This window comes from Eucyclogobius newberryi, unplaced genomic scaffold (assembly GCF_026437365.1).
Source record: "Eucyclogobius newberryi isolate DKJ021-1_F unplaced genomic scaffold, fEucNew1.0.hap1 SCAF_14, whole genome shotgun sequence".
Classification (NCBI taxonomy): Eukaryota; Metazoa; Chordata; class Actinopteri; order Gobiiformes; family Gobiidae; genus Eucyclogobius; species Eucyclogobius newberryi.
The window spans coordinates 5531709-5553802 of record NW_027315768.1 but is presented as its reverse complement, the minus strand read 5'-3'; the positions used below and the strand labels follow the sequence as shown (position 1 = coordinate 5553802).

Below are 22094 nucleotides of genomic sequence, written 5' to 3'. Positions count from 1 at the left end.
AGCATAAGACAATATTTGTTTAAAGGCATTGTTTAACGATAGATGCTTGAAGATTTGATTTAACACTGAAAATGTAATTACACGGCTCTCTTTTAAGTCAGATTCCTTTTGTGAAGCCCTTTGGTCACCTTGAGTGTTGTAAAGGGCTCTATAAATAAAGGTTGACTGTTTGATTGTAGTAAAACAGGGATGTAAAACAGAACAGTGAAAGTTATTTACCGTTATTAAGTTAGTTTCATGTCATGATTTTTGTGGAAGATGATTGAGATTACCCTTCATATCAGTCCAAAATGATCAGCCATGGAAAAAACAATGTTGATCAATCTCTAATGTGTTTATTACAATTCCGTGTGGTCAAGGTAATCAAGGCACGCTGTGAGTGACCAATAAAATCTAAAATTACTGTGTGTCACAAATATATTCAAATAAGCCAGTTTTCCTCTCACTTCTGCTGCTGAAGCTTCCCTGGAAGTCACGGTGTCTTTTAGTGACCTCTACAGGCCGCTGAGTAAAACTGCAGGAAGCTTAGGTCTTCTTCTCCCACCCTTTTTCATTTTGTGGGTGTGTTCAGAGGCCCGTTCAGGCTCCGCTGTCCAACATGAGCTTTTAGAACCAGAGCGGACAGCGACTTGTTTCAGAGGTCTGCACATGTGCTCTGAGGACCACACACAAGTTTCAACAAGAGACTTAAAAACTGTCTTTTAGAGACAAGCCTTTGTTTGCAGTTAAGGCTCTGTTCCTGTTTCTAATGAGTAGACGTTAGTTAGAAATACAGGCAGGATTTTAATAATGAATTGATCATGAACTTAGACTATTAAATCCAACAGTTAAAGTAGGTATGGTAGTTAGTAGGATAGACTGTTGCCCTTCACACAAGAGACCAGGTTCGATGTGATTTGCATGTACGTTTTTTTGTTGTTGTTTTTTTCACTTTTGTGTGCAAATGTTATCCACAAATACTGATAAACACCCTAAGTGGGCTTGCCCATCCATAAAGTCACCGCACGCTACTGGTTTACTAGGAATCTAGCTCAGATCTGGATCTAGTTTCTGGAGTACTGTGCTGTGGCCCCACTTCTCCTGACAGGTGGCCCCACTGCTCCTGACAGGTGGCCCCAGCGGCATTGAAGGAGCACAATAAAGTATTTTCCTTAACCTAAAAGCAGCAAATCAGACTACGCACTGTTTGTCTAATTAAAACAGTTTATTGGTGGTTAGCTGACACAGTGGCGCAGCAGTTAGCGCTCTCACCTCACAGCAATAAGGTCTTGGGTCTGACTCCCGGGTGGCATGCCTTTCTGTGAAGTTTGCATGTTCTATCCGTGTCTCTGGGTACTCCCGTTTCCCATACCACTAATAACACCTCCCCCTGAAAAAGGGGGAGATAACACTAGGAAATTCATGCATGTGAATACTAGGGAATTACCAAAGAGTTTGTGAGCGCTAAGAACTATTTGGAGCCGTCACCGTGATAACGTTTGAAATGTTTCCTCAATGCTTTTTACCAATTCCATATTCACCTTATTCCGGAAGCCTGTCTGGGCGCTCCCATCCTAAGTCATCTTTCTTGTTGTATTTGTTAACATAGACCTGTGACTTCCAGAGAAAATAAGTTCTACACAGACTATAAAGTCATTTTTGGGCCGCCCAGGAAATCAGTGCATTGTTGATTTTTGGTCACGTGAACATTGGACATTTGACACAAATCTACTTTACAGCATATTTTAATTCCAGACTTTCCCGCATTCTCCATTTAAATCAATGGAATTCCTGCTGGACCGGAAGTGCAATTAAAACAAAAGTGCTGATCTGTGGCAAAAAAGAGGAAAAAGTGGGCAGGGCAGAATACGTCATAAGGCGCTGGTACAGCTGGCAGCCCGGTGTAAACGCTCTCTCTTCTTTCTCACACTTATTGTGCTTTATCTCCTATATTTTGTAAATATAGTTAGTATATTTTTTCTATTTTACTGTACGATAGGGACACGCGCTGGAATAGTTTTTTAATTCAACTGTTTTTGACTTTTTTCGGCTGGATTTGAGCGTTTTTCGTTGCGTCCGTTGTGTTGTTGTGACGTGAGCTAGCTCCGAGCGAGCCCACCAGCCCCCCCCCCCCCCCCCCCCCCCCCCCCCCCCGCGCCCTCCGGCCGCGCTAAAGTATGGCGTGTCGTCGGTACACGTTGATATACACGTTTATATGAAAGAGGAACTTCACGAACGATCGGGACACGCACTGGAATCGCTTTAAATTAACTTGTTTTGACTTTATTCGGCTGGATTGAGTGTTTTCGTCGTGTCGTTGCGATGTGTCTTGGCTCTGAGTCCCCCGGCTCCGGCCCCGCCCCCCGCCCGGCGCCGTACCGCGTTTACACAACGGAAGAACTCATGAAACTGCGGAGAACAGTCGTCTTACCCGGAGATCGTCACGTTATCCCGGCGGATATCCTAAGGAAAACGCAACGAAGCAGACGGGTTGGACGTAAACTCCGAGAGAAGAGAGGAGAAAACAGGAAGTCGGTTCCCGCCGTAGTCATGGGTAACGTGAGGTCCCTTCAAAATAAAATGACGGAAATAGCGAGCCTCATGCGGTCCCAGAGGATTTATAGGGACAGCAGCGTCTTGATTTTCACAGAGACCTGGTTAACAGCAGAAATGCCAGACTCTATTGTAGGTTTGGACAATTTTCATCTGCTGCGGGCGGACAGAACGAGAGAATCCGGGAAGAAAAGAGGAGGCGGTCTGGCGGTGTATGTGAACACGAGCTGGTCCAAACCCGAACACTGCACAGTGAGGGAGCAGCTATGTAACAAGGATATTGAACTATTGGCCATTGGCATGAGGCCATACTATCTGCCCCGGGAGTTCTCACATGTGATTTTGATCACAGTCTATGTGACCCCGTCTGCCAATGCTGAAAATGCTTGTGAAGCACTGCTCTCCTGCACTTGTAGGCTGCAAACACAGCATCCACAGGCTCTCTTCCTCATCTCTGGTGACTTTAACCACGCTTCTCCCTCTTCTGTCCTACCAACATACACCCAGTATGTTACCTGCCCCACCAGAGAGAATAGAACATTGGACTTGTTTTTTGCCAACACCAAGGAGGCTTATTCCTCTTCCCCCCTCCCTCCCCTGGGCAGCTCGGACCACAACCTTGTACATCTGAGGCCTGTGTATGAACCCATCGTGCGCAGGCAGCCTGTGGTGTCCCGTGAGGTGAGGATGTGGTCTGCTGAGAGCGAGGAGGCTCTGAGGGACTGCTTCAGCACCACTGTCTGGACTGAGCTTCATGACCCACATGGGGAGGACATCAACACCATCACAGAGTGCATCACGGACTACATCAACTTCTGTTTTGAGAACATTGTTCCCTCCCGGACGGTGCGGTGTTTTCCAAACAACAAGCCATGGATTAACCGTGAACTGAAGGCTCTGCTGAAGGAGAAGAAGAGAGCCTTCAGGTCAGGGAACAAGGAGGAGCTGAGGACTGTGCAGAAGGAGCTGAGGAGGAAGATCAGGCAGGCTGAGGCCGGCTACAAGAGGAGGATGGAGGAGCAGCTGCAGCAAAAGAACATTCAGGGAGTGTGGAGGAGCCTGAAAACTATCTCGGGCTTCAAAATCCCCCCTGCCCAGACAGAGGGGGATCTACAGTGGGTGAATGATTTAAATGCTCACTTCTTGAGGTTTGATCGGTCACCCGCCCCTCCCCCTGCACAGCTGCATGCTCCCTCTTCCACAGCTGGACAATGCCCTGCATCTGTTCCTCTTCGCTTATCTGCCCCGGACCATCAGCTCCCCACTTCGCCTGGACTCACCCATCCCCCCAGCACACGGTCCCCCTGCCAACCACTGACTGTCACAGCAGCACAGGTGAGGAGTGAGCTGAAGAGGATTAAAGTGAGGAAGGCAGCAGGACCTGATGGCATCAGCCCCAGGCTCCTTAAGTCCTGCGCAGATGAACTGTGTGGAGTTATGGAGCATGTCTTCAACATGAGCCTGAAGCTGAGGGTGGTACCACAGGTCTGGAAGACCTCCTGTCTGGTACCTGTGCCTAAGACACCGCGCCCCAAAGACCTCAACAGCTTCAGGCCAGTGGCTCTCACGTCCCACCTGATGAAGACACTGGAGCGGCTAGTCCTGGACCACCTCCGCTCCACCGTGAGCTCAGCCATGGACCCGCTGCAGTTTGCATATCGGTCTGGCATCGGAGTGGAGGACGCCGTCATCTCCCTGCTGCACCGCTCTCTCTCTCACCTGGAAAAGCCTGGCAGCTCTGTGAGGATCCTGTTCTTCGATCTCTCCAGTGCCTTCAACACCATCCAGCCGCTGCTCCTGAGGGACAAGCTGGAGACGGCTGGTGTGGAGTATGACCTGGCAGAGTGGATCCTGGACTACCTCACAGACCGACCCCAGTTTGTGAGAGCCCGGAACTGTGTGTCTGACACTCGGACCTGCAGTGTGGGGGCGCCCCAGGGCACTGTCCTCGCGCCCTTTCTCTTCACCCTTTACACTGCAGACTTCAGACATGACACGGACAGCTGTGTCCTGCAGAAGTTCTCTGACGACTCTGCCATCATCGGACTCATCACGGACGACGATGACGCGGAATACAGAGGACTGGCGCAGGACTTTGTGGACTGGTGTCAGCGGAACCACCTCCTCATCAACGCGGGGAAGACCAAGGAGATGGTGGTGGATTTCCGCAGACGCCACCCCACTGCCCCCTCACCAGTGAACATCCAGGGACGGGACATTGAGAGAGTGGACTCATACAAGTACCTGGGTGTTCATCTGAACCACAAACTGGACTGGACTCATAACACAGACGCACTGTACAGGAAGAGCCAGAGTCGGCTCTACCTCCTGAGGAGACTCAGGTCTTTTGGAGTGACAGGGCCACTCCTGAAGACCTTCTACGACTCTGTGGTGGCATCAGCCCTCCTGTACGGTGTGGCCTGCTGGAGCAGCAGCATCACAGAGAGGGAGAGGAGGAAGCTGGACAGAGTCATCAAGAAGTCCAGCTCCGTCCTGGGCTGTGCTCTGGACTCGGTGCAGGAGGTGGGGGACAGGAGGGTCCTGGCTAGATTCACATCTATGCTGGACCATGAGTGTCACCCCCTGCAGGACACTCTCTCTGCTCTGGAGAGCAGCTTCAGTGAGAGACTGATCCACCCTCGATGTGCGAAGGAAAGGTTCCGTAGGTCTTTCCTTCCTGCTGCTGTCAGACTTTATGACAAAAACTGTTAGTACTGAACACTCGCAATACTGACCTAACCTAATACTGATGTGCAACTCTGTCATATGTGCAATTGCTGTTGGAATTCATGTGCAATTCATGTGAAATTCATGTGCAATCTATGTGCTGTCGTGACACATATTCATGTGCAATTACTGTCGTGATCACATGCAATGGTATTTATGTATTTATTTATTTATTTGTCTATGGGAGTTTTTATTTATTTATAGGAGATCTTCTACTGAAAGTGTTTTTCAGACTTCCTATAAGTGATCTGTTCTTCTGTATCTACCTCTGTATCTACCTGCGTTGCACCAATGAAATTTCCCCATGTGGGACAATAAAGGAATATCTTATCTTATCTTATCTTATAAAGTCAATCGAGCCAGCAGGAACTGACATAAAGCTGGTGGAAACAAGAGGGTTGTAGTATTTGAGTACTTTTTGGTTATGTGATAAAAAGGCGTACATAGAACAAAAGAGGCTTCCATCCGCATCAGAATCTGAACCTCTTGGTTAAATGCGTCTCCTGTGTACAGTCGTGATTCTCTCCACGCTCCACCTCTTCCTACAGCACGCGCCCTACGTCACTGGCCCGGCTCGGAGCACTGTCCCGGGGGTGGAATTACAGCTCGATTGTCTGGACTCTTGAAGGGCCGGATTTATTGGACATCCGATCGAGTGCTCTCCCCTTGGCCTGCACTCTCAGCAGCGGCCTGCATAATGCATGAGGCCGGGAGGGAAGGTCAGGTTACCCCTCGACATCCAGGAAGCACAGAGACGCAAAACAAACACACAGACTGAGTAACCCAAACCGTGCTGTGCCAGGAAACGGCTTTGAGTATGTACCAGCGGGTCACTGAATCAAACTCTGATGAATGATTTAAACACTGTCCAAACGGGAGATGGGACTGGAACTGACATCTCCAGAGGTTGAGGGCCCCTTGCTTTGTGCAGTAGACACATCTATTCTGCCAAACCATCACATCTGCTTACAGCTCCTCTAGTTCTGGAGTAACTCCGCTGTCAGTTTTTATTGGCTAGTTTGCTTTGGAATGGATCGGTCTGAAAGTGTTTCCACTTTATATTTGTATCAGCCCCATAAATCCACCGTGGTCTGGGCCTCTTTTAGGGCCCACTGCTCACAGGAACATAACATTTGGATCGGGGGCATCCAGCATCCAGTAGTAAAAGTATGCGAAACAATGAAACACCAATACTTGGATCCAAATGTAGTTGAATAATTCTGAATAACTAAATCCTTTTATGTTATTTGTCTTTGCCCTGTGAGCAAAGCATTTTTCCCTGCATTGACCTGCTCTTGTGTAACAATGTGTTCAGATTAAGACTCTGCTGGAGGAGAGAGGAGAGAAGAGGAGAGGGAGAAGAGGAGAGAGAGAGGGGAGAGGAGAGAAGAGGAGAGAGAGAGGGGAGTGGAGAGAAGAGGAGAGGGAGAAGAGGAGAGAGAGAGGGGAGAGGAGAGAAGAGGAGAGGGAGAAGAGGAGAGAGAGAGAGAAGAGGAGAGAAGAGAAGAGGAGAGGGAGAAGAGGAGAGAGGGAGAGGAGAGAAGATAAGAGGAGAGAGAGAAGAGGAGAGAGAAAAGAGGAGAGAGAAAAGAGGAGAGAGAAAAGAGGAGAGAGAAAAGAGGAGAGAGAAAAGAGGAGGAGAGAGAGGAGAGAAGAGAGAGAAGAGGAGGAGAGAGGAGAGTAGAGAGAAAAGAGAGAGAAGAGTAGAGAGAAAAGACAGAGAAGAGGAGAGAGAAAAGAGTAGAGAGAAAAGAGAGAAGAGGAGAGGGAAAAGAGAGAGAAGAGGAGAGGGAAAAGAGAGAGAAGAGGAGAGGGAAAAGAGAGAGAAGAGGAGAGGGAAAAGAGAGAGAAGAGTAGAGAGAAAAGAGAGAGAAGAGGAGAGAGAAAAGAGGAGGAGAGAGAGAAGAGAAAAGAGAGAGAAGAGGAGAGAGAGAAGAGAGAGAAAAGAGGAGAGAGAAGAGTAGAGAGAGAAGGAGAGAGAGAGGAGAGAGGGAGAGGAGAGAGAAGTAGGAAAGAAGAGAGAGAAGGAGGGGAGGGAGGAGTGAGACAATGATTAAGAAGAGGAGAGAGATGAAGAGAGAGGGAGAGAGAAGAGGAAAGAGAGAGGGGGAGATAGTAGATGAGAGGGAGGAGCGAGAAGAGTAAGATAGAGAAAAGGAAAGAGAGGAAGGGAGAACATGAGGGAGCGGAGAGAAAGAGATAAAAGAGATGTGAAAGAAAATTGAAGCAGAGCAATGTAGGAGAGAAGAGAGAGATAAGAAGGAGGGGAAATAAAGTTGAAAGAGAGAGAGGCTGAGGTTGTGCCGTTGTGCCAGATGTTGCACAGTTAATCCCTCTGATAGAGTGTAATGTAGATGTTGAGCCACTAGTGAAGGCTGCGGGTACAATTATACTAATGTTGTGTCTTTGCATGTGCGACTCTGACTGAATGTGAGTGTCAGTGTGACTGTGACTGTGAGTGTGACTGTGACTGAGTGGGAGTGGGGCTGTGACTGTGAGTGTGACTGTGAGTGCGACTGTGAGTGTGACTGTGACTGAGTGGGAGTGGGGCTGTGAGTGTGACTGTGACTGTGAGTGTGACTGTGAGTGTTACTGTGAGTGTGACTGTGACTGTGAGTGTGACTGTGACTGTGACTGTGAGTGGGGCTGTGACTGTGAGTGTGACTGTGAGTGTGACTGTGAGTGGGGCTGTGAGTGTGACTGTGAGTGTGACTGTGAGTGTGACTGTGACTGTGAGTGTGACTGTGAGTGTGACTGTGAGTGTGACTGTGAGTGTGACTGTGAGTGGGGCTGTGAGTGGGGCTGTGAGTGGGGCTGTGAGTGTGACTGTGAGTGTGACTGTGAGTGTGAGTGTGAGTGTGACTGTGACTGAGTGGGAGTGGGGCTGTGAGTGTGACTGTGAGTGTGACTGTGAGTGCGACTGTGAGTGTGACTGTGACTGAGTGGGAGTGGGGCTGTGAGTGTGACTGTGACTGTGAGTGTGACTGTGAGTGCGACTGTGAGTGTGACTGTGACTGAGTGGGAGTGGGGCTGTGAGTGTGACTGTGACTGTGAGTGTGACTGTGAGTGTTACTGTGAGTGTGACTGTGACTGTGAGTGTGACTGTGACTGTGACTGTGAGTGGGGCTGTGACTGTGAGTGTGACTGTGAGTGTGACTGTGAGTGGGGCTGTGAGTGTGACTGTGAGTGTGACTGTGAGTGTGAGTGTGACTGTGAGTGACTGTGAGTGGGGCTGTGAGTGTGACTGTGAGTGTGACTGTGAGTGTGACTGTGAGTGTGACTGTGAGTGTGACTGTGAGTGGGGCTGTGAGTGTGACTGTGAGTGTGACTGTGAGTGTGACTGTGAGTGTGACTGTGAGTGTGAGTGTGACTGTGACTGAGTGTCAGTGGGGCTGTGAGTGTGACTGTGAGTGTGACTGTGAGTGTGAGTGTGACTGTGACTGAGTGTGAGTGGGGCTGTGAGTGTGACTGTGACTGAGTGTGAGTGGGGCTGTGAGTGTGACTGTGACTGTGATTGTGAGTGTGACTGTGAGTGTGACTGTGAGTGTGACTGTGACTGAGTGTGAGTGGGGCTGTGAGTGTGACTGTGACTGTGATTGTGAGTGTGACTGTGAGTGTGACTGTGAGTGTGACTGTGAGTGTGACTGTGAGTGTGACTGTGAGTGCGACTGTGACTGTGAGTGGGGCTGTGAGTGCGACTGTGACTGTGAGTGGGGCTGTGAGTGTGACTGTGAGTGGGGCTGTGACTGTGACTGACTGTGAGTGTGAGTGTGACTGTTGACTGTGAGTGGGGCTGTGAGTGTGACTGTGAGTGGGGCTGTGAGTGTGACTGTGAGTGGGGCTGGTCACAGGGACTGTTCTTTTGCCCCAGTATATTTCTCCAACAATATGAGAATGAAAATCTTATTTGGGTCTAAAACATTTTTGTTACCATCCTAAAGTCATACTGTAGGTTTCAGCTTCCTGTTGTAGGCGTCAGGCGTTTTCCCATTCAAAATATAGGATATTTTTGTTTTGAATTGTTTATTGCTATGTCAGCAGTCCTAATTTCTCATCATTCTGAAACCCATGGATAGACGAGTGACATGTGAAGAACAGCTGCACACTCATATAAACGCTCTATCTAATTCATTTGAATGAGGCAGTGCCTTTTTACCACTAATTGCCATATCAGTTGATTACACGAAACACAGTCCTGGTATTTCAGAGTTTGTGATGTTTAGAGGCTAATTCTTGCCATCATGCTTTGAGTGAATAAATGCATAAACTGTGAAAAAACATGATATGATGTGACTTTTGTGGCATATCTTGGTGCATATCCTTCTTGTAACGGTGCCGTTCTTGTGCTCCACAGGTGACATCATCGTCCGCTCTTCAGTCCCTGCGTGTTAGCCCGGCTCCTGTGCCCCCGCAGGCGGCCCATGCACCCTCACGACACCATGGGTAGTTCCCCAGAGGTGCTGTCCTGGACCTCCTGCCCCAGCCTGCTCGTGGGAAAGCTCAAGGAGGAGCTCAAACTGTCTGTGGTCGGCGACGCCATGAAGAAGTCCTCCAACAACTCCCCACCGGCCCCGCCCACGCCGCCCCCTCAGATCATTACCGACCTTGCCCCGCCCACCCTGCTGGCCGTGCCATCGCCGCAGACCCCCGTCCCCGATGACGACGCCCCGCTGGGAGGTGTGAGCCCGCAGAACGTGGCTCTGAGTGTGGACTCCACGCGCGGACACTTTGACAACAGCGTCCTCCAGCTGCAGGAGCAGGAGGAGGAGGGGGGGTCGCCCAGGTTCTGCAAGCACGGCAGAGGAGGGGGGGTTAGCGGGTCGGAGGAGCAAATGGGGGAGGGGGAGTGTCCCACCACGCAGCAGGGAGGGGAGGACCAGAAGGAGGAGAGGAGGCCGCAGCACCCACACCCGGACGATATCAAGCTTCACTTCCAGAGAGCAGGCCCGGGACAGGGGGGCTTCCTCGAGGGGCTGTTTGGGTGTCTGCGGCCCGTCTGGAACATCATCGGGAAAACATACTCCACCGAGTACAAGCTGCAGCAGCAAGGTGAGGCTTCAGACCCCCAAGGCCTCATCATGGACTGTGTTTAAAAGTGTATTACTGTCAGAGTCAAGTGTGAATTCAGATAAAACTACATGATAAATGCACACAAATGCCCCACATATGCACTTATATCAAATAGTTACTCACAGTTTAATGGTCATGTTATCTGTTTATGAATACAATGATAGGCCCATTTAGGTGAATTGAACTGGTAGCCCTCGACCGAGCACACTGAGGACATTCACTGTGCTCCTTCAGTCCTGCAGAGAAAGGATGCATTCTCCTCCTTAGCACTGTTTTAGATGTTCCAATTAACTAACTGAGCATTATTTGTAACTATAATCTCATTATTTGTAACTATAATCTCATTACAAGGATTTTCACAGTAATGCGTTAATAAGTTACATAAAATTGTAATGTAATTACAGTAACTAAGTATTAGTAACGCAGTTACACCCAAAACTGAAGCTAACAAACATTAGCATGCTGACAGCGCTCTTCCCAGGGAATAAAACACTCTATAATGAGATGCAGGCAGCACACAGCAGTTTAATTTTGACCCTAAGAGCTACTTTTGCAATATATCTGTTCTGGAGCAAAACTAATTTGACTTTATTGAATCAAAAAATCTGGTACGTTATGGCAGATATGAGTAGTACAGAGATGTGCTGGTTAGTCCACACTTGGTTCTGAAATGGTCCAGTTTTGATTTTGAATTAAAAGTATTTGTTTTAGGTGTGGAAAAGTGTGTGATTATGTGTTGTCCTTGTTTACACATTGCTGTGCTGGCAGACATGTGGGAGGTCCCGTTTGAGGAGATCTCAGAGCTGCAGTGGCTGGGCAGCGGGGCACAGGGGGCGGTGTTCCTGGGGAAGTTTCGCTCTGAAGAGGTGGCCATCAAGAAAGTGAGAGAGCAGAAGGAAACGGACATCAAGCACCTGAGGAAGCTCAAGCACCCCAACATCATCAGCTTCAAGTAGGTCCTCCACCGCACTACACTTGGTACCCCCTTGATGGAGCTGTACCCTCCATCAATGAAATGACAGTTTACTTTTAATGTACTAAAGTTGCTAAAGTATATATATAACTGTTTTAAATGTAACATTTATGCTTCAAATTGAATACAACTGTAGCTGATGTTAGACATGAACATATTTTGGTGGTGCAGTCACTAATAGAGACTTAACAATATCAATGGCACTGACAATTTCACATGTCGATCATGTTCCTTATCGATTGCTTATAAATACCACTCTGCAAAGTGAGAAGAGAAGAGGCAAGAGAGTGAAAGCTGTGTGCGAGCCCTGTAGTAGGGGCGGAGCAGGGGCGGAGCAGGGGCGGAGCAGGGAAACCCAGGGGCTGTGGGGGGGGCCACACAATAAACTGAGAAAAAAGTTATTACTATATATCTTTAAAAGAAAGACACTGCAGATTGTATTATAATCATCAAAGCCCTGTGTCTATACTTTTGAGGGAGTGGGGGGGGGGGCAGCATCCCTGTACCATTTCTGTTTTAATCACCAGAAAGAGAGCAGTGGCCCTAGATACAGTGTCCCAAAGCGCCATTGATAAGAGGAACTGTTAAGGGAGGAGACAAAGGTTTTCAATGTATTGCTAAAAATAGAACCGGTTCTCGATTCCCATCTCCAGTCACAATATATGAAAATTAATGGAGGATGTTATTTTTTTTTCTAGGTGTTAGCAATCATACCCGTCATACACCCTGCAGTATATGCATGTTTGCTTGTTCTTCAGGGGAGTGTGCACGCAGGCGCCATGTTACTGCATCATTATGGAGTACTGCGCTCAGGGCCAGCTGTTCGAGGTGCTCCGCGCGGGCAGGAAGGTCAGTCCACACCTGCTGGTGGACTGGGCCTCAGGCATCGCCAGCGGAATGAACTACCTGCACCTGCACAAGATCATCCACCGTGACCTTAAGTCCCCCAAGTGAGTCCTGGTGAGGGGACACAAGGCTCTGCTGCTAGAGTCCAGTGGAACCTCTTCAGAGTTGTGGAAACCAAACCAAACCAATGCAAATCTGGATATGAGTATTCGCTGTAGACTCTGATGAAGCAGAGACTATATTTAATATGTGATGAGATAAATCAAATCATAACTGTAATGCATTACAGTTCATGTATTAATGTGTATAAAGGCTACATGAATTTGATTTAAATTTAGACATGAAACATTTTCAATATATGATATTCATGTACATATGTTGTGCATATTAAAACATTTTACTTTCATCAATTAATTCTTCTGAATAACTGTGGTCCTGATCCAAAGATTTGACAGAAAACTCAAACTAAAGCTGAACTGTTTCACAGGGAGCTTGGGACTTTAAATCTGTGATTAAATGCCTACATATGTTGATATGATGAGAGATCCAGTCAATCAATGTTGATTTAATTTGTGTCAGTAACCAAATCTATGAAATTATTCAACAGAATTAACACTGACACAAAATAAAAAAATGGATACAAAAGGTAGTTTGTGCACATATTTACTCAATTGGGACTAATACTAGTTCTAAAGCTGCTTATTTGTGTTTGCAGTGTGCTGGTGACTCAGAGCGACAACATAAAGATCTCAGACTTTGGCACGTCCAAAGAGCTCAGCGACAAAAGCACCAAGATGTCCTTCGCCGGGACAGTGGCCTGGATGGCCCCGGAAGTGATCCGCAACGAGCCCGTGTCTGAGAAAGTGGACATCTGGTAAGACATCATTGTAGCATGTTCTCATACCCAAATAATCATTTAGCTTTCATTTACTGCGGACATGTCATATCATTAAGGGTTTGGGGGGTTTAGTTGCACGATCTGGCTGACCAAATAAGTGAGGAGCTCTCTCTCTTTTATGATTGGATTATTGATATTGAATTGCTTTAAACGTTTATGATGGTCAGGTCATTGCAGTGCCATTTTCCTTGAAAGTTAACATCAGTCTGGACTCACAGGACACAATGGTGCTACAAAAATGCATTTTTCCTGACACACATTATGCAAACTTGTCTTTTTTGTAGTTTTGACGATGTTATACACTGTTCCCTCATCAAAACCATTCCTGGAGTTGTATTTAGTGTCATTCACGCTTGTTTGCTGAATCCTGTTTTGTAAGTCCTCTCCCCTCTGAACCTCAAAAAAACATTCAGTCTAATTCTCTCTGCAGCCAGTTGAAAGCGCTCTAACTCAATTCCTTCATGTCGACCAAGTATTTTAAGTTCTAAAACACAGATACCAAAGTAAATGTACTCAAGAGCACGTTTAAAGGCCAAGAACAATACAAATAAAGCAGTATCTGTGTCAATTGGACTTGAATTGTGTGTGTGCAGGTCTTTCGGCGTGGTGCTGTGGGAGCTGCTGACCGGAGAGATGCCGTACAAAGACGTGGACTCCTCGGCCATCATTTGGGGAGTGGGCAGTAACAGCCTACACCTGCCCGTCCCCTCCACCTGCCCCGACGGCTTCAAGATCCTCATGAAGCAGACCTGGTGAGTGCACTGAGGTTTGGATCATCAGAGGGTCCCGCTGTGCTACTGAGGGCTAGGGTCAGAACCGCTAATGATGTTTTTACTGGAACACAGTCCAGGAGAGATCTGCTTCCATGGACGTACAGGCTGGAGATGTGACCAGGCCTGAAACAGAGCTGAGACGGGACTGAAACAGGGCTGTAACAGGACTAGAACAGGGCTTTAACAGGGCTGTAACGAGGCTGAAACTGGGCTATAACGGAGCTGTAACAGGACTGAAACAGGGCTGAAAGATGGATATAACGGGACTGAAACAGAGCTGAGACGGGACTGAAACAGGGCTGTAACAGGACTAGAACAGGGCTTTAACAGGGCTGTAACGAGGCTGAAACTGGGCTATAACGGAGCTGTAACAGGACTGAAACAGGGCTGAAAGATGGATATAACGGGACTGAAACAGGTCTGTAACAGGGCTGTGACAAGGCTGTAACAGGACTTAAACAGGGCTGTAACGGGGCTGTGATAGGGCTGGAAGATGGATGTAACAAGACTGAAACAGGGCTTTAACAGGGCCGTAACGAGGCTGTAACAGGACTTAAACAGGGCTGTAACGGGGCTGTGATAGGGCTGGAAGATGGATGTAACAAGACTGAAACAGGGCTTTAACAGGGCCGTAACGAGGCTGTAACAGGACTTAAACAGGGCTGTAACGGGGCTGTGATAGGGCTGGAAGATGGATGTAACAAGACTGAAACAGGGCTTTAACAGGGCCGTAACGAGGCTGTAACAGGACTTAAACAGGGCTGTAACGGGGCTGTGATAGGGCTGGAAGATGGATGTAACAAGACTGAAACAGGGCTTTAACAGGGCTGTAACGAGGCTGTAACAGGACTTAAACAGGGCTGTAACGGGGCTGTGATAGGGCTGAAAGATGGATGTAACAAGACTGAAACAGGGCTTTAACAGGGCTGTAACGAGGCTGTAACAGGACTTAAACAGGGCTGTAACGGGGCTGTGATAGGGCTGAAAGATGGATGTAACAAGACTGAAACAGGGCTGTAACAGGGCTGTAACGAGGCTGTAACAGGACTTAAACAGGGCTGTAACGGGGCTGTGATAGGGCTGGAAGATGGATGTAACAAGACTGAAACAGGGCTGTAACAGGGCTGTAACGAGGCTGTAACAGGACTTAAACAGGGCTGTAACGGGGCTGTGATAGGGCTGGAAGATGGATGTAACAAGACTGAAACAGGGCTTTAACAGGGCTGTAACGAGGCTGTAACAGGACTTAAACAGGGCTGTAACGGGGCTGTGATAGGGCTGGAAGATGGATGTAACAAGACTGAAACAGGGCTGTAACAGGGCTGTAACGAGGCTGTAACAGGACTTAAACAGGGCTGTAACGGGGCTGTGATAGGGCTGGAAGATGGATGTAACAAGACTGAAACAGGGCTTTAACAGGGCTGTAACGAGGCTGTAACAGGACTTAAACAGGGCTGTAACGGGGCTGTGATAGGGCTGGAAGATGGATGTAACAAGACTGAAACAGGGCTGTAACAGGGCTGTAACGAGGCTGTAACAGGACTTAAACAGGGCTGTAACGGGGCTGTGATAGGGCTGGAAGATGGATGTAACAAGACTGAAACAGGGCTTTAACAGGGCTGTAACGAGGCTGTAACAGGACTTAAACAGGGCTGTAATGGGGCTGTGATAGGGCTGAAAGATCGATGTAACGGGACTAAAACAGAGCTGAAACGGGGCTGGAACGGGGCTGGAATGGGGCTGGAACGGGGCTGGAATGGGGCTGGAACGGGGCTGTGATAGGGCTGGAAGATGGATGTAACAGGACTGAAACAGGACTAAACCAGCTCAGACTGGTAGTAGAGGATTTCAGGATATACGGTTCACTAAAGCTGCGTTCCCACTTGCATTTTAGTCCGGAGACGCCCCAAATCAGTTTGCACCAACTTCTTCCCACTAGGGAAATTGCCGGATTGAGCTGCTCCACTCACCCCGGCCGAGAAGCGAGAGCGGCCCCGGTTTCGCTCTGGAGCGAGTGGGAACAGCCAGGAGCGAGACCGGCAATTGATGAGTCTACTGCTGAGGGACACTCTGCACGTGCACGGGAACTCTCACCTGTGCCTTCTGCCTGTGTAGACATCTTTACAGAATACTACAAGTAGTCTACCAAGTTAGCAATACAGACAGGAGACATGAGTGTCTTTGATGTTCGGTAGCCACGCTGCTCAGCCGCTCTGTTTCGGAGAGAGAAGAGTAACAGGAGGCTCCGCCTTTATTATTTAAACAGCACGTAATTTGGCGCACAACGATATAGTGCCAACATATGCAGTGGTAAACATCGCTCTGTAGGCGGCGGAGTGTAATTGCCGAATCAGCCCCAGTCTCGCTCCTGAGTGGGAACGCACAGTCAATTGAGCCGGTCTAAAGATGGCCGCCAACTGAGCCGGATCAATTCAGTCCGGACTAAACTGGTCAAGTGGGAACGCAATATAATACTGTTTGTTTTTAATTTTATTGTATTTCTGTATCTGTAATTTCTTTGTGATTTTAATACATTTTTCCTGCTGTGTGAAGCACTTTGAATTGCCTTGTGTATGAAATGTGCTCTACAAATAAACTTGCCTTGCCTTGTTTGTTTTTAGGCAAGGGAAGCCGAGGAACAGGCCGTCATTCAGACAGATCCTCCTGCACTTGGACATCGCCTCAGCAGATGTTCTGGGAACCCCTCAGGAGACCTACTTCAAGTCTCAGGTCTGGGACTGGCCTGCGCTCTGTTTTTTCTAGAGGGTTTCTTACGGATATTGCTGCACAGATTTTTAAAGCGCTGATGTGTTTAGAGGCAACATTTAAGGCAGATGAAAAATTAAGTAAAAAATATAGTTGTGACTAAATAGTGAAATTGAGATATTAGATTTTACAAGATTTTTAATGAATCTGTTGTTAATAGTCTGCCCGAAGTGTATCTGGGCTAGGTCTACCTCTTACAATTGATTTTAGCGCAAGAGACTAAATAAAGCTTAAAATGCCATGGAACCAATGTAGATATAACCAATGTAAATATTCTCTATTGAACCTTTTAGTCATCATATTTCAAGTTTTATTTGGTTGATAATGTATTTCAAAAGTCTCAACGTACAATAGAAATAGTTGTTTGGCGAGCTGTCTCCTAAAATAATTGATAGATGTAGCTCTACTCTTGGGTGAAAGTACAGTTCAGCTATGGATTATCAGTAGTGCGCCCCCTACTGGATTGTGGCACACAGTGCTGATCTGAGACCACAGTGGGAGTGTGTTTTTCAGATACAAACACTTACTGCATGTTGTGTTGCAGGGAGCATGGAGGGAGGAGGTGAAGAAACACTTTGAGAAGATCAAGAGTGAGGGCACGTGTATTCACAGACTGGACGAGGAGCTGATCCGCCGGCGCAGAGACGAGCTCAGGTCAGAACAAACACGTCTGCTTTCTGTTGATAGCTCAGAAGTAAAACTTCAGAGGCAGATCGAAAACTATTCTAATGCTCATCATAAAGCCTGACTTTAATGTAATAGTGTTGGAAGTTGTTTCTATGCTACAATCAGTTTACACACACTTCTAAATACTAAATACAGAAGCTCGTGATATATTTTCCTCACTCAGATGAATCAGAATCAACCATGTATTCTGTGTTACACTCAGGCACGCGCTGGACATCCGAGAACACTATGAGCGGAAACTAGAGCGAGCCAACAACCTGTACATGGAGCTGAGCGCCATCATGCTGCAGCTGGAGGTGCGCGAGAAGGAGCTCATGAAGTAAGCCACTCTCTACTCAAACAAACACTGAAAGGTTCAGCAAAGTAATATAACGTCATCTGCAGGGTATTCTGTATTACTTTTTCAGTTCATGTTTAAATCTGTCTCTGGACAGCTTTAAAGTGTGCACTGTGAACTAGCCATATGTATGTATCATGTTATAACAGTGTTCCTTGTATTTAGCCTCAGTCACGCTTCTGTCATGAATCCTGTTTACAAGCTGCTCCTTCCCTGAGCATCACAAAAAAACTGATTTCCATGACATTAGTTTGTGTTCATTACTGTTGCGTATTTACATTAGCATGACGCCCCCGACCTGTCTCATGGTAATTCCTTCTGCTACCAGTAGATGTAGTGCAAACACCAAATCCTGATGAGGGGAATGCCTGACAAACGGAAAGTAATTTGTGGTTTTCAGTGTATACATTATTTTAAAAGATAAATACTATGCATTATTTGTATTGTTATCAGCCTTTAAACATGCTATTGAGTACTTTATTTTGGCATCTCAATAAATTGTTTATAGAAAACAAAATTACATTTCTACTGTTTCCAGCAGGACAAACTGAGTTTTAACGCCATCGGCTGGCTGCAGAGGAATTACAGGATCATAAAAAACTACTGGAAAGTGTGAAATGAGGGGAAGCCCACAGTTGTACTGATTAGATGGAAGAAATGCACAGAATGAGTCTGGCAATGATTTATGGATTTAAAAAACAGCAGAGAATATTCTCAGAGACACGTCACAGATGGAGAAGAGGTCAGTTATGGAGGAGATTCAGAACAGAGTGTTTTTGACGCTTTGAGATAGAGGACTTTTGAACCAGGATTGATCAAACTGAATGAAGCTAATTCCAGGTGTGTTTGTGATGAGGAACAATGTTAGAAAATGTAGCCTTACTGTAGATTACGTTGTATTATATGTTCTCATGCAGTTATGGCCTATGCAAATGTGATGGATTTACTTTTGACATTTCTGCTCAGAAGAGAACAGGCAGTGGAGAAGAAGTACCCCGGCTCGTACAAGCGTCACCTGGTCCGGCCCATCGTGAGGCCCAACGCTGTGGAGAAACTCATCAGGAAGAAGGGCAGCATCTCCCACAAACACGGACTGCCCCAGGCCAAGAGGTACGATCTCCAGAGCGATACTTGTACGTTTGTTGCAGTATGTGGTTTTAGTTTCATTGATGTTGTATGGAAATCGTCATATAATATCATCAAAATCATTTTCATGATTTCAATGAGTAAATCATAGAAATCAAGACGGTGCTCCGCACATCAGGTTCTATGCCTGGTGCGTAGGAGAAGGGCGTACACGACGCCAACTGCAATAGGGAAAGAAATCCCGCACACTGTCTTACTTGCAAAATAAAAGTTTAATAGTGAAGAGGCAACGTTTCAGCAACTGGGCCTTCGTCAGGCAAATGACAAATGGCCTGACGAAGGCCCAGTTGCCGAAACGTTGCCTCTTCTAAACTTTTGTTTTCCAAGTAAGACAGTGTGCGGGATTTCTTTCCCTAATGAGTAAATCATAGAAATTCGACAAAATAATGTGTTAAAACAATACGTTTCTGAGAATTTAACCTCTAATTATTGGGGCTAGAGACACGATGTAAGAGTGTAAAAGAGCAGGTCAATATGCAAAATAATTTGTCCCCTACATTGTCTGAGAAGCGAGTTAAAGGGTTAATTAGTATAACAATCCTACTTTGGAGCAGATTGGTTCAGTCTGAAAGTGGCTCCACTGTCTTAAGTGAATTGTACCGGTCTGATTAAACGACCCAAAGTGGAGTGGTACTGTTCTAGCTTCCAAAGCCAGAACACTTTAGCTAAGGAGGAGCTGCACATGCACTACACTACCTACAGAGCACACGTGCACTACACTGCAAGATGATTAGACATGAGAGAACTCAGACTCGGATCAAAACGCTGACTTGATCTTGCATTTCAAGTGTCGACTTACGTGTTGAACCCACAGACATTTCAAAACAAAGCGAGGGCACGTTCACATCAGCTGTTTCCTGCTCAGAAAAACTAAAATATTATATTTCTAGTACATCTAACATTATCCAAACCTAATGCATTACATAAAAATACATTAAAATGTGATGTAGAGTTGCAAAGAAATGACTTGGAATTTCTATGTCTTTTTGTGAGTTGTTGAGATGATTGAAAAGTATAATTCAAGTACAATTTAGATTTAGAAAACATGTATTATGTTTGGGTGACGTCAGCTCTGTATTTATTTCTTTTCATTTCTTTTTTGGACTCAAACTTGACCCTTGTTGTGGTGTTGTAGGCCGGACCTGCTGCGCTCTGAGGGCATCCCCAGCCTGGACCCGCTCCCGACCCCCTCTCCTCTGTCAGCCAGCCCCAAAGTCTCCACGCCTCCAGGAAAGTCCCGCTACAGGAGCAAGCCCCGTCACCGCCGCGCCAACAGCAAAGGCAGCCACAGTGACTTCCTTGGGGCCCTAAGACCCAACGCGGGGCCCCTGGAGAACATGCAGCTGTCTGCACAGGATCTGCCCCCCATCCACAAGCTCCAGGAAGTCCCCAGAGATTTACGGCCCGTACGGGAGGGCCCCTTTCTCCCCTTGCGGCGCCGAGAGGAAGCTGTAGTCAACTGTGCCAACAACCTGCGCTACTTTGGCCCCGCTGCGGCCCTCAGGAGCCCGCAGAGCGACCACATGCAGCGCCGCGTGTCAGAGCCTAGTCCTGACCTCATCTCCACAGCAGTCGATGCCCATGCGCGCCAGAGGACCACGTTTACGGGCTCTAACCCCAGTGCAGGGGCTGGATCGCTGTGTCCCTGCCAGGAGCACCCGTTTCACGGCTGCCAACGCTGTCAGGCCCCCCCGTCTTCCTCCAACTTGCTGGAGGTACCCACCTACCCGCAAGAGGGCCCCCCGACTCCTGCGGTGCCCACCACAGAGGCAGGCTCAGAGGGACAGGACAGGCTAGAGGCAGGTCAGCCGACCGGCTTCAAACTCTCCTGCCCTGTGCCCACACCGCTGCCCCGCACCATCAGACCTCTCAGGAAGGTACTTTAGACTCCATGCACCCTTATAATATATAATAATATAATATATAACCATATATATGGTTTACGGATGCAATGACTCATATTCTGCTAAGTATATGCTGTACTCTGGCTTTGGCCTCACCCTGTGGTTGTGTCTTAGGGTGGAGATGATTCTTCAGAAGAGGAGGAGGGAGAGGTGGACAGTGAGGTGGAGTTTCCACGACGACCGAGGTACAACCACACACATGTTTGTTTATTAGCTTAGTCTGGACTTTGGGCCGATTATATCGTTTTTCTGCTTATAGAAGAAAAAACAGTGGTTTTCAAGTTGTTGTCTAAATCACTGCGTTAATGCCTGGACACTAGATCATTTGTCCTTAGTCCTATTTAAATCGATATTCCAAAGTGCAAGTAAACCCGACGTGCCCATGATCGGTCCTCCCAAAAACCAGGCGCATGGTCCGGACTTCTTCTAGTCCGTATTCAGATGTCATGTCAATGATTAATCGTAGCGGTGCATGCTCACACGTGTAATACTGAGGACAACATGCCATGTAGAACACACACGCTCTGATTCAGTTTGAGTCAATCGCTGAGCTTAGTGACATGTCAGTTTAGCCTTTAGTGGCTCAGTACTTCTGGTGGCTTTGCAGCCTCCGAGCGTGTGCTGTGTAGTGCGCGTGTGCTGTGTAGTGCGCGTGTGCTGTGTAGTGCGCGTGTGCTGTGTAGTGCGCGTGTGCTGTGTAGTGCGCGTGTGCTGTGTAGTGCGCGTGTGCTGTGTAGTGCGCGTGTGCTGTGTAGTGCGCGTGTGCTGTGTAGTGCGCGTGTGCTGTGTAGTGCGCGTGTGCTGTGTAGTGCGCGTGTGCTGTGTAGTGCGCGTGTGCTGTGTAGTGCGCGTGTGCTGTGTAGTGCGCGTGTGCTGTGTAGTTGTGTAGTGCACATGTGCTGTGTAGGTAGTGTAGTGCACGTGTGCTCTGTAGGTAGTGTAGTGCACGTGTGCTCTGTAGGTAGTGTAGTGCACGTGTGCTCTGTAGGTAGTGTAGTGTACGTGTGCTCTGTAGGTAGTGTAGTGCACGTGTGCTCTGTAGGTAGTGTAGTGTACGTGTGCTCTGTAGGTAGTGTAGTGCACGTGTGCTCTGTAGGTAGTGTAGTGCACGTGTGCTCTGTAGGTAGTGTAGTGCACGTGTGCTCTGTAGGTAGTGTAGTGCACATGTGCTCTGTAAGTAGTGTAGTGCTCTGTAGGTAGTGTAGTGCTCTGTAGGTAGTGTAGTGCACATGTGCTCTGTAGGTAGTGTAGTGCTCTGTAGGTAGTGTAGTGCTCTGTAGGTAGTATAGTGCACGTGTGCTCTGTAGGTAGTGTAGTGCACATGTGCTCTGTAAGTAGTGTAGTGCTCTGTAGGTAGTGTAGTGCTCTGTAGGTAGTGTAGTGCACATGTGCTCTGTAGGTAGTGTAGTGCTCTGTAGGTAGTGTCGTGCACATG

General features: G+C 47.6%; 1 protein-coding gene across 3 annotated transcripts in view; it reads left to right on the top strand.

The window, feature by feature from the left end:
* map3k13 (mitogen-activated protein kinase kinase kinase 13) overlaps window positions 1–22094 on the top strand; it is a 76845-nt gene that overhangs the window by 53151 nt on the left and 1600 nt on the right. For all 3 annotated transcript variants that reach the window (XM_072444220.1, XM_072444218.1, XM_072444219.1), the window contains 11 exons: window positions 9614–10308; window positions 11098–11281; window positions 12061–12252; window positions 12864–13022; window positions 13640–13798; window positions 16441–16549; window positions 17130–17239; window positions 17475–17591; window positions 18576–18719; window positions 19891–20632; window positions 20774–20844. In XM_072444220.1, the coding sequence (XP_072300321.1) occupies window positions 9681–10308; window positions 11098–11281; window positions 12061–12252; window positions 12864–13022; window positions 13640–13798; window positions 16441–16549; window positions 17130–17239; window positions 17475–17591; window positions 18576–18719; window positions 19891–20632; window positions 20774–20844 (2615 nt within the window). In that variant the 5' untranslated portion in view covers window positions 9614–9680. The remainder of the gene's footprint in view (window positions 1–9613; window positions 10309–11097; window positions 11282–12060; window positions 12253–12863; window positions 13023–13639; window positions 13799–16440; window positions 16550–17129; window positions 17240–17474; window positions 17592–18575; window positions 18720–19890; window positions 20633–20773; window positions 20845–22094) is intronic.